Raw genomic sequence first — 12,989 nt, 5'->3', positions numbered from 1 at the left:
GAGAGTGAATATACATTTTCAACGAAAGAAAGAAAGTAAATATTTAGTACTTAATTCACAAAACAATGGTATATTGAATAAATATTGTGCTTGTATTTATCAATAATTCGATCAGTTTGTATGCCGTTTTATATATAATCTGTAGAGGTTATGCTACTACAAAAAGAAAGTTTTCTTTAGAATCATCATATTATAATAATGTACACTCATGTCCAAAATTATTGTCGCATATCTATAACTGTCTTCTTGTAAGAATATAATTTGATAATGAGTTTGCAGGATACTTTTAATACTGATACTATGTGTACAATCAGGAAATGTATATTTGTGATTAATTTCATAGGAAAAGAATTATAAATACGAAAATTAGAATGAGTAAATCATAATGTTGCTATATGGACAGGAAAGTTTTATTTTTGTTTTATTGTTCTTATTTACTGCTCTTTTGTCATGAAATTTGCCACAAACATGTCTTTGCCGATTATACACATACTAATATTATAAGAAATACCGGGCGAATTCGTTATCAAATTATATTCCTACAACCACATATTTATAGATATACGACAATAATTTTGAACATGAGTGTACATATTTAAGTGAAATAAGCAATGCAAAACTGATATAAAGATTACATTTTTGATAAGCTATCATATCCATACATCTTATGTAATTTGAAATCAGACTTTAATAATTATAAGTTAGCTTTAGCTTGTTATTCTATTTCGTACTTCTAATTTAGAGTAACGGCTACATAACTTCCAAGGTGTCTAAATAACGATTTCTAATGCGAGCGAGCATAAGCTATTTGTTCACTCTAAAGGCAAAATGTAAGAAAATAGGAAGTGAGGGTTACATAACACAACTAAACTATAGCTATTAACTGACTTCGGTAAACACGTTTTCATACAGATACCACCTAATAAGAATGTAGTTAGTATATTGTATAAGCACAATGCTAAATGTGACTCACAAAACGATAAGTCCTGCAATTCTAATTCGAGGTATCTATTACCATAATTACTGGAACGCTGAAATGGGTTGGAAATATTCAAATATAATAATATAACATTCACAGGAACGTATTATGTGAATATCATACATTATTCATAATACCAAAATATAGGTACTACAAATAACACTAATATATTGGGCCAGATTAATAAATTCACACTTTCACTAAACTTTGATATTACTTTCATATTATGTTTTTTTTTCTGCAACCGCACAAATTATCTAGTTCCCATACAAATATCTGATATCAATTCCACATTGCGTATCAATTTTTAATTCTACGTTAAAAGTACTGTGAATAGAACATATCAACTTTATGAACCATGGAGCCACATACGCTTAGCAAAAAAAAAAGAAAAAAGAAAGAAAAAAGAAAAAGAAAAAAGATAATAAAAGGAACAAATAACTGCTATTCATAATTCACTCTATTAATTACCTGCAGATGCTTAAAATTCTCACAAAACTAAGTTATACTCGGTGAATGTTATTTGGGAAGAAATTTCCTACAACAACTCAAGCTCTCTATTAGAACGCCATAACTTAAAAACCATGCACTAAATGCACTACCAACCAACCGCATAAAGTTATAATATTTGCTTAGTTACCTAATGTTTTTTTTTTTAAAAAAAAACTAGTTAATGATAATAAGTAAAACAGCCCATGGTGATATTATAATACGAAATAATGTTAGAGGCATACGTGAAATCTACTGCCCTGATTTGAAAAAACTAAAAATAGTATGGTTCTATATAATTTGAACAAATAACGCATTTATAACTACGTAACGTATGTTGCTTCAGGACATACTGGTTTTATTACCAGTATAAGCAAAACGGTACTTTTGGTGATTAAAAACTTTAATTTTTTTCGTATAAGGTGTATCATTATGAATGTGCGACCAACCCTTTAAGAGCAGAAACGGATAAGAGTGCACATGCCTTTTGGAACACTCATGTCAGGACCTTTAAAATTTTGGGTAATTTGATTTGTATCATCTCAAAGTTAAGAGATGCTAGAAATACCGGCTTCAATGTGCATTTTGCAGGTACAACTTTATGAAAATCATGTGTCTGTGCACACTGAATAGTAGGGCCTTCGTGGGATCCCTGGTTTAATTCCAGCTCGCGTAGAACGTGCTTTCTAATAAGCAAATACCGTGTTCGTTGACGTCTGGCGGAATTATTTTGTTTCATCTCACTTTCTTAATTTTATCATTGCATCCATTATAATCATCACAGTCTCCCTTAGGCTCAAAGTACAATTGTGGAAATCTAAACAAAAAAAATCATGTACAACATGGCAATGTGACTAGTATCAGAAGATTGTTACATTCCTCATTAATTGTCACTCTGGTGTTAAGGAAAGTAGAGGAATTTCTTAAAATATAGAAAATATATGACCCATGTTTCTAAAATGTAATTCAAACGTTTCACCTACTTTCAAATATGGTATAAGAAAGAAATAATCTTTAATTCGCTAACTTGCAATCTCATGAAAGATTCTGTATTCCGAAATAGTATGAATGGCGTACAGATTCTGATAATATTACAGACCTCTTTAACAATAAAATTTATTATCTTTTGGGGGACCAAAGCAATCCTAGGGAGGGATCTGATTTTGATGAGTCACGCAGAAGTGTATACTGAACAGAATGTTTTTCCAATTAGTCTGTCCTGCTTCTGAGATGGTACCATTTTCAGGTCAAAAATATAGGCAGAATTTCGATTGTTGCTTTCAAATTCTTTGAAAGAATCCCATGCATATAAATATAACGTAATATGCTGTGTTATAGAAGCGAGAACTTATAACTCGATTTTTAAGTTGCGGATCAGAAATTTATTTAGAAGTACTATATATTTACAAAGTTTATATTAGACGAATGTTGGGTGAGAATTAGGGAAATCACATATAACAAGAAAGATGCCTGATTTTCCCATGGATACGATAAAAGTATCGTTGTCGTAAGTTTTCTCAAGCTTTTCTCATTTATTCCCACATTCACGTTGCAGCAACAATTTATTAATGATTCACTTCTATGAACCGTTCATCTTCCTTGTTTTAAGTAAATAACTCAAAATATAAAATCAGATAACTTGACTCATTCCGGAGCACGTTCTAACTTAGAAACTGCAATAATAACTTGGTTGCCATCGTTACCACATACCAAATATATTTGATATAGTGAAACGTTCCCTCCGTATATGCCTTGAAAGAATTGGATTCATGAATTGAATTCATATTTTATGGTTTTCAGAAATACTACTACCAAAACGTATATAGTCCCCGCCAAGTGAACTTTGTGGTGGACAAACACCGTGTGCGTGAGTTTTCTCGGGGTTCTCCCGTTTCCTCCCACTTTCTTCATTCCACCATTTCATTCATTTCTCATCTTCACGGTATCCTTTAGCCTAACCGGCATAACCGTGACACGTAAAACTGAAAGATTTCATTTTTTTTCAAAACGTATATATTTCGGAATAATAACAATAATTTACATTATTAGCAAGACAAGGATACATTATTATTTCGCTTTTATTAGATTGTATGCTTAATGTAACAGTCCAATATTGCTCAAATTATATTATCGTGTGAATCTCCCAAAATTCTTTGCACTTAAAAGACAAAAATATGTGTTAAAGAACTGTTGTAGTCACAACAACAACCTTTTATACTGCAAAGGAAAAAATGAAAAATGAAATATTTTTTCATTAAATTTCATTAGTGTTTGACTAGAAAAAATGTGTAACCTAGTATGAGACGCTTCCATAGATTTCAAATTTGTGTATGTAAATTACAGAAGGCCATCTGCATTTAACTACAAAACATTTTTGTTAACACCTTAAAGACACACCTTAAGGTACTGGGTCCTTGTTATGGGAAGGACATTTCTCTTTTTTTCTTTCTTCCTTCCTAAGAAAAACTCGTTATTTTTATCATTTCAGAGACAACCTTGGTAACACAAAAACTTCTTCTTCGAAAACATATACAAGTGTTTTTTTTTTTTTTTTTAAGAAAAACACCGACGACGTTTGGAAGGTGATTCCAGACAATAAGATAAGACAAAAAGTACCGACCAACTGGGGTGCACAAATGCTTTCTTTCGAAGTTATAATCTGCCCAAAACATGAAGAAAATTAATTTTAAGGGTTCAAGCTCCAAAACTATGGGCCTTACCGTAGTCGGTTCAAGACTTTATCTACGAGCAAGTATGCACTCTGTCCAAATATCCACGTTTGAGAATCCGGCGGTGCTTCCACAACAACTTTTAGAGATGTAATTGGGTAGTACTTCAAATTATATGAAAAATTTCTTTTTTAAAAATTGTTGTTTGAATACCTTAGTATTCTAAGACATGAATGTTTGGATAGTGCACACATTAGTTCCTATGCGAAGTCTTGACCCGGTTAGAGCTATGTGCCTTTAAAGTTCATTTTCTCATGTTTTTAGCAGCCTATAACTCCGAAAGGAATCATTTGTGTACCCAAGTTAGTCTATGAATTTTGTCTTATCTTGGTGTCAGAAATCACCTCCGAAACGTCGTCGGTTTTGTTTTCGAAAACCATGTATAACTCGATTTCCATATAATAATTGATTTTACGTGGGGAAATTCATTTGTTTTCCTCTTGTGGTGAAATAATAACCGTTAATTAGAAGAAAAGCATTCCATTTGAATTAATTTTACGTAGAATTACATAACATAATTTATCATTAATTCATACAAAAATAATGTAAAAAAAATGTTATTTTGTACTTTAGTATGGATCTCAGTATTTGTAGATACAAACAAAAGAGGAAGGTATACTTACAAAACCTTAACTAAACAACTATTTACTGTTATTGGCAGTATTTGTTGTGCAGGCAGGCAAAGAACATGATACAAACTTGTATGTGATTGGGCCTGAAAAGTTCTTGGCGTTGTTTCTTTTAAATTGAAGTAGATAATTAAAATTGTTTGCAAGTGAAAGCATAATATCTTAATATATAATTGTATTAAAATAAATTGAATCCTCGTTTTGTAATATCTGCCATAACAAGTAGAAGATGAGATGGGAGAGGCACGAGGAAGTTTCATGTCGTCTAAGCTGAGGGCCATTATGAAGCTTTTATGGCTCCAGGAAAGTCTTCAAAGGAATTCGTTTGGAGATACCAAGTACTGGGGAGAAATGCCATACAACTGTATAAAAACTTAGATAAATCACGTTTAAGACTTGTGATTTCACGGTAGAAGACGAGCCCAACAGAGGACGCCCATCAACCCAAACAGACAGACAACATGCATTGCTGTCCATGCACTGATTGTTGAATACCGCCGAATAACCGCCAAAAGTTTTGCCCAGATATTGGATACCTTCAAGGAGCTATTTGGTTAATACTACAGTCCAAAATATGAGCAAGTTTTCATCAAAATAGGTGCTGAAACTTTTGAGTACGCATCAAAAGTAGGAAAGTATCGAAGCATATAAAATCGACCTTGAACCATTTTGAACAGACAAATGACTTTTCAAGACTAATGTCAAAATATGGCTCCATATTTACGATTTTGAACCCAAAGAACAGACTGAGGAATGGCGACATAACGCTTGAACGGCTCCAAAGTTTCTGTACCCAAAAATCGGCAAAAAAATTATTGCGCCGTTCTTCTGGGACAAAGACGGCATTATAATGGTGGATTACCTACCAAATGGCGCCTCTATTATCGGATATTATTATGGTGATTTTCTAGATCAGCTGAAAAAGACAATTAAGAGGAAATACTGTGGAAAACTTACAAAATGGATCATGATGGTGTAAGGTAATGCACATGTATATTAGTCCAACATTGTTGCTGTTAAATTGGTCACCTAAGATTCCACTTGGCCCTCCACCCACCTCTCTCGCCAGATATGACCCTTTGTGACTATTTTCTATTTCCCAATGGGGAAATATATCTCAAGGGTGACAGTTTGGAGGACATTTCTGAAAGTTTGAAGTACAATCAAAACATTTTTCTTTTTGCATAGACTAGAAAAGCTTCAACAATGCTGTCAAAAGTGTATTGGTCTCAGTGGGAATTACGTTGAAGAAACATGTAATCTTGGAACTCTGACACTTGTTTCCCTTGGCAAAACCATGAAACTTTGACCACCCTCTGAAGTTGTTTTTGTAAAAATACTTGTCTTTTATCTGAATTCGTAGTTCTTAGCAGTTAGTGTTGAGAAAATACGTCATATTCTCAAACACGCTTTTTAATAAACTCAAAGAAAACACTTTTTTCTTCTCTGTTCTCGTCTGGATAAATATAATCATTTTTCAATCAGATCCGAAGCACTCGTGAATAAATATTAAAATTTAATCAAGATCTAAATTATTTGATTCCACTTTGAATACCATAAATTTGAATGTACCGTCTTCCATATACGACTAAGTAAGTTTTTTCTGGGAAGAAAATAATACACTCGTGCATTCTAGTAGAACAAAGAAGACCTCACAATCCTTACGGAAATTGAATTTCGGTGGAATAGCTTGAAGCCTTGATTTGTTGTAGATAGTGTGTTTCTGAGAAAAAGTCTCAATGTGCACCACCCCAATCACTGACCGTTTGGCCACTAAATGGACACTATTTTCAAAACAGTCGAAAATAACGATATTCTGGATTTCGGTCAAAATGACTGAAACCGTGATATGTTGTCCATAATGTGATTCTGAGAGAACGTCTCAGAGGTCACAACCACCCATCATACCGTTAGGACGCTACAAAACCACATTTTTAAAAAAAGAAGCCGAAGATAACGATATTCTGGATTTAGTTAAAAACAACTGAAACCGTGATATGTTGTAGATATTATGATCCTGCGAAAAAGTTTGAATAGGTACAACTATCCATCGCGGACACTTTGCCCACTACAGGGACACTTTCATAAAACAGCAGAAGATAACGGTATTCTGGATTTCGTTGGAAGTGCTTGAAGCCGTGATATGATGTAGGCATTGTGATCATAAGGAAAAGTCTCAATGGAAAGAAACACCAATCAGTGACCAATTGGTCACTACAGGGCCACTCTTTTGAAAAGAGTACAATGTAATGGTATTCTGGATTTCCGTAGTATTGGTTGAAACCCAGATATGGTGTAGATATTATGATCCTGAGAAAAATTCTCAACAGTTAAAACCACCAATTACGGACCGTTTGGCCACTACAGGGCCACTTTATTAAAACAGCAGAAGGTAAGGGTATTCTGGATTTCGGTGGAATTCTACAAATCGTGATGTGTTGTGGATATTTTGATCCTGAGAAAAGTCTTAATATACACAAACACCAATCACTGACCATTTTCTCACTAAAGGTTCACATTTTTTAAAGTAGCAGAATGTAACGATATTGAGGGACTTTGGTGGAATTGTATGAAAACTTGCAAATATTTAGATCTTCTCATCCTATCCCACAACCCGGGAAGGGGTCGAAAGAGTAGCGGAGGACACCGTTTAAATATAGACAACTACCTGATGTTCAATTTGCGGAACAAAGAGAAGCCCTGGAAAACTGCAGACAGGATGATCGACCCGCGCCGAATATGAAGAAATTCTCTAACATCTGACCTACCCTCGGTCGGTAACCATAAACTATCTATCAGTTATTCTGTTAATCACGACATTTACAACATGTCACAGTTTCAGATATTTTCTCCGAAATCAAAACTATCGTCATACTCGTCTGTTTTCAAAAATCTAAACCTCTAGTGGTCAATAATTGATGGTTAAGTCCATTTATACTTTCCTCACGATGAACAGATCTACAACATATTACAGTTTCATTCACTTCTACCGAAATAAACAACATGGTGATATTCGACACGTTTCAAAAACATGGCTCTCTAGTGACTCCTTACATTTCTGACGCTTTGAACTCATGTTTACTGAGTATGGGTGCATTTCTGGGCATTTTGCGTTAAGTGTTTCCACACATGTGAATCACCCTGCTTCATCTGTTGTGCTCTACCGACACTCCAGATGTATTTCTAGAGCATTTGAGTACAATTTCGCTACACTTAATACTCAGAACGTCACTGTTGGCCAGCATCCGTACGTGGCGATTATGGAACCACACACAACGGGTATGAAGGTGTTCGTCATTTTGTATTTGTTCCAGATATCGACTTAATACAAACGAGTTATTTTTACCTAATAGAAACACTATCAATTCATATCTATTTAGACAATTTTCATTTGGCAGATTATGCGGGACTCCCTACATTTCGTTGGGGAATCCCTTGCGCGTGCATGGTAGGATTGTGAAACATGCAAAATTCAATACAGCAGGTATGACTTCTTCAGTGAATTTTTTACCCGCCCTCTTTACGTTGGATAGTTTCCGAACTATTGCCGTCCGAAAGTCATTTTTCCAAGCTTTCGGCACCTTGTAGATCCGAAACTATGTCCGATAGCTGAAAGTTCAAGAGAACTTTTTTTCTTGTCTCAGTGGCAAGAGTCACCTCCAAAGAGTTGTAACACTTATTTTGCAACACCCGATATATATATATATATATGAAAATGAATATCAGAAAACAGAAAATTTTAAGTCAAGTAGAAATAAAATGGATTAAATTTAGCGTGGTATTTAAGGAACAAATTAGTATTTTCCTGGTCTTGAGCATTATACGAACATGTTAATGTGGCAGTAGGTTCTGTAGTCTTCATACTAGGGTAATTTCCATAATTACTTCCATAATTATTTCCAGAATTGTTTTCTAAAAGCAAACGATGATATTTGAATGTTTTACTAAGCACAGAACTGAACATTGATAAATGGCAGATTCGTAATATCGTTTATCTGAAGCAATATAATAAGCTATATATATATATATAATTTCTACGAGTCTAGTATTGAATTAATAACTACTTTTGAAAATCATTTTTTTCTAGAGTCGAAATTAATTATAAGGTTTTCTCAACAAGTAATTTGCTAATTAATGAAAATTAAAGCATGGACATAATTTCAAGAATATGATTTATTGAACTTTAACATTCCAATATTGCCAAAATATTAAAGATAGTTTAGATATTTCATGTAGAACAAAATACACATTATATGGTTTCTATTCTATTTGTAACTTTTGTTCCAACGACATTTAACATCTACCAATTAAAGTTTAGTTGAGGTACTTACTATAACATCATTTTTTTTATAATTATTTGAAAATCTACTGCACATTTTACGTCACTCCAAAATACTCATCTTTGTCATAGTTTTCCTGAAATAAGTGCTACTATAAATAGCAACCTGCAATAATATTCCCAATTTGTCTATACTCTTACGTATTTTACAATACTTTAAACATGTCAATGGTACGAACGTTAGTCTATCATTTTTAGAATATATATTCATTTTAGTAAAAATATTTTGCTGAAATTAAGAAGTAATCTAAGTAATATTACGATTTTGTCTAAGGCAATTGTGATTTAGAGCACAGTATTTACTTGTCCAAGGTACAAATTCAAAATATATTTATTGATTAATTAATGTTTGTAACTCAATTCTATTTATCTTCCGATGACAAACATGTATGCTCTTTTGTGCATATGAAACATCTGATCATATTACAGGAATCTATTTCTTAATTACACAATAGCAATACTTATTATATTTCTTCCCACAATATATAATTTTAATTAAATTAGAATAGATGTTCCGGAAACAATGGTGTTCATCTCTCCACTAAAAACACATGTTGCTGAATTAGTATAGTGCATAATTTTGTAATATCTGCAGCATGAACATTTGTTACTTCATCCAAACTGTCCATTGTTTCTGGCGGTGTATGCGAATTTGGGAGGAGCGTATTGTTTCATTTGACCTGAAAATAGTAAATTAAAATTTAGCTTATTATTTTTTTTTTGATGTCATGTTAAAGATCATTTAATAAACATACTTACCTTGCACACTTAGTGTTAATATGAATGTTTATATTCTCTTTTGAAGTAAGCATTACACGATTGATATCTGGTAGTTTAAGTGTTATTTGTTTTATGTTGTATTTCATTTTAGAACAAAATGTGCAGTGACCTACTCCATGGTGTTTACAATTTTAAATCCATGGATTTTATATTTGTGTCTAATGAACAAAACATAGGAATTTTTATGAATAATTTAAATAATGGAAACCATTCCACGAATGTTGTGAATTCTCAGGTCATCAAAGTCTGCCGAAAAGTGTCAATATATGTGAACAATTCATATCGATCAGCTATTTTGAATAGTTCGTGAATTACTTAACACTAACTCTTGATTGCTACTGATATACGTAGAGGTTCTTTCTACAGACCCTTTTAAAATGATCATCTTAAATTTTATTTCGGGTACTCTCTGTAAGTACAAAACTAACTTAATTTTCAACAGAAAATAGAAAAGTTGTTAATCCAAAGCTGGTGTATTGTTAAGAAGGCAGAGCTGACAATTTTTACAGCGCCATTTCAACACATTTGTCATAGATGTATTCCATAGTGTTCGTACCATTTTATTAGAAAGGTAGGTTAGCAATCAATCTTATATTCTTTCAGGAGAAGCGTATTTTTATGTGAATATCTTAATAAATAAATATTTATTTATACAAAACGTTTTGCTCAAGAAGCATCCCGACCTACGAATAATCTGTTGTGTACACCGCTGGAAGTATTCTGTGTACGCAACAGTAGAAGGAAGAATAACTGTAATAATCTAAACTCCCATTCAATACAAAGATAGGAGTTCTTGACCCCTAAAATATATTGCAGATCATATTTTTGTAAGCTAATAAACCACAACTTTGAAACTATATAGATAAGATTAATATTTATTTCTTCAGACGGATTAATTTATAAATGCTGATTTCTGTTAAGTGACGATCTCCCAAAAATATTGAAAGACTACACAGAAACATTGTAAGAAACAGGCAATAAAATTGTAGGCTTGAAAATGTTAGCCATTTAGATAACAACTCATTGCGCTGATTTCGAGGATCAATTATGCATGCAACCGCGCTAAACATATTTTCCCAACTATTGAAAGAGTTTATGTTGGCATTCAGCAATCTCGGAATCAAAGACACTATTTATCATAGACCGTACTTCCTCATTTCAGTTATTTTCGGTTTTACTTTAGCCATCCTTAGAGATAAGTTCTCATAACTAACTATAAATAGTGAAATTGATCCTACATAAATTTATAAACTTACGTTGATTATTTGTTGGCGGATAGTAGAACCCTGAAAACAAAAATCAGTAATATGAAATCCAATAGTATTGGTAGAGAAATATATCTTCTTTAGTGTAAAAGATTATGTCAAAGCTAATAGACTAAAGAAAGTCTTTAGTGAAAAAGATCACTTTAAATTATCTTATAATTCCAAATGTTTTGTTCGTATGTTATTTGAAATATAAGTAGCATTAGTATTTGGAAAACAGTTTTATTGAAAATAATGAAAACTTTGATCAGATAATTAGGCTTTAGAAACGTTACCTTAATAAGAATGTTCACATTATAACTGTTAGTTAGTATTTAAAATAAAGTTACAATATTGCATTCGTTAATTGTACAGTCATCTTCTGACGCAAAAGAAAACGACTGTTAGCGGAAATAACATTAGCATAAAAAGTATGCGTTATGCCGGAACTTTCCTTAGAGTTCTCCGATTGCCTACTAAAATGTTTATATATAACAACACAAACAATTTTGATTTGATCAACAATATGTTGAATAAAAAGCACAGTAATGGAAGATTATAAGTTTATTGTATACCCATCATGTTCCGTCTATTTTTAAAACTATTCTTCACCTGTCAACAGTTACGTGACCGTAGGAGAGCATTTTACAAATTGTTTATCATGCGACAAGAAGGCATGGTGTTAATGCATGCATACTGGTATTGTGAACTGTTATCAACCACAATCTGTGACGTGCAGCACAGACCAAAGTCGTGTATCCACAAGTAATGATTTGGGGATAAAACACTGTGATAATGGACTCTCACAGCTCATCATGACTGGGATATTGTTTAGCACAGGTATCTAACGTTTAACACCACCCTGAATGCGATTTCTTTGGTAATGATGATGTTTCATATCAGGTTTAAATATAACAATACCTGATACCCTTTGCAACAGAAAACATTGTTCCTACACAGCTATATTAAATAAGGTTTGCTTAAATACATATTACACATACTCCTTCAGAAGGCATCATTTTTGCTGCTTTTCACACTGCAACAACCTCATTCTGCTATACAATAGCAGCACTTCTAAATTCCTTGTACATACATTTTAGTTAATTTGTCAGATTTCCTTTGATAACTGTATAGATTAGAATGTTGCTGTTCCGAGAGTAGATTACAAACTCTGTATGGTTACAAACTCTGTTCAGGAACACTCAGGTTTATTATCGAAATGTAAAAATACTGTAATTGAATCATGCTTCGATCAAAACTAATTAAGTTTGAATTCAAACATCATATTTCAGAAAATATTCCATCTATCCTCCTTTAATTCCACGTAGAGAAATTAAAAATTGTATGTGTAAAACAAATTCACGAATTACTTTAGGAATTACCCAAGTTAGACATTTCCCAACCTTAGACTTCTTTATTGAACACCGTGTATAATAGTTGGTAATGGACGTACACTTCACATTACATTATGAATAACATTTTTACAAGTACATATTTCTTCAAAATTTCTTCAAATATAACGAGAATATAGTTTGTAAATATATTCACTGTTCCTATTCAATGGATGGATCGCTTTTCTGCTCCATTACAGTTTCTGCAATCAAAGTTACACAAGAAGAAGGACATGGAAGCTTAATACGGCGTATAGGAAACTAGATTCCGTGTTGGTTTCTAATACATCTAAAAATGAAACTATTGTAAACTTAACAGAAATTACCAACACTACGACATATTACTCCACTATTGCTGAAGAAGAAAATGTATAGGTTTGTCAACATTTTGTCCCAAAGACAACCTTGC

General features: G+C 32.7%; 1 protein-coding gene across 1 annotated transcript in view; it reads right to left on the bottom strand.

The window, feature by feature from the left end:
• Nucleotides 1-8,983: 8,983 nt before the first annotated feature.
• The window catches only part of LOC145683723 (uncharacterized), a 54,182-nt gene continuing 50,176 nt past the window's right edge, over nucleotides 8,984-12,989 (bottom strand). The window contains exons 13-14 of the mRNA XM_081755194.1: nucleotides 11,202-11,231; nucleotides 8,984-9,845 (exon numbers count right to left, since the gene is read on the bottom strand). Of these exons, the coding sequence (XP_081611320.1) occupies nucleotides 9,778-9,845; nucleotides 11,202-11,231 (98 nt within the window). The 3' untranslated portion in view covers nucleotides 8,984-9,777. The remainder of the gene's footprint in view (nucleotides 9,846-11,201; nucleotides 11,232-12,989) is intronic.

This window comes from Thermobia domestica, chromosome 4, assembly GCF_964235325.1.
Source record: "Thermobia domestica chromosome 4, izTheDome1.hap1.1, whole genome shotgun sequence".
Taxonomy (NCBI): Eukaryota; Metazoa; Arthropoda; class Insecta; order Zygentoma; family Lepismatidae; genus Thermobia; species Thermobia domestica.
The sequence above is the reverse complement of the archived record's forward strand: the minus strand, read 5'-3'. Positions and strand labels throughout refer to the sequence as shown.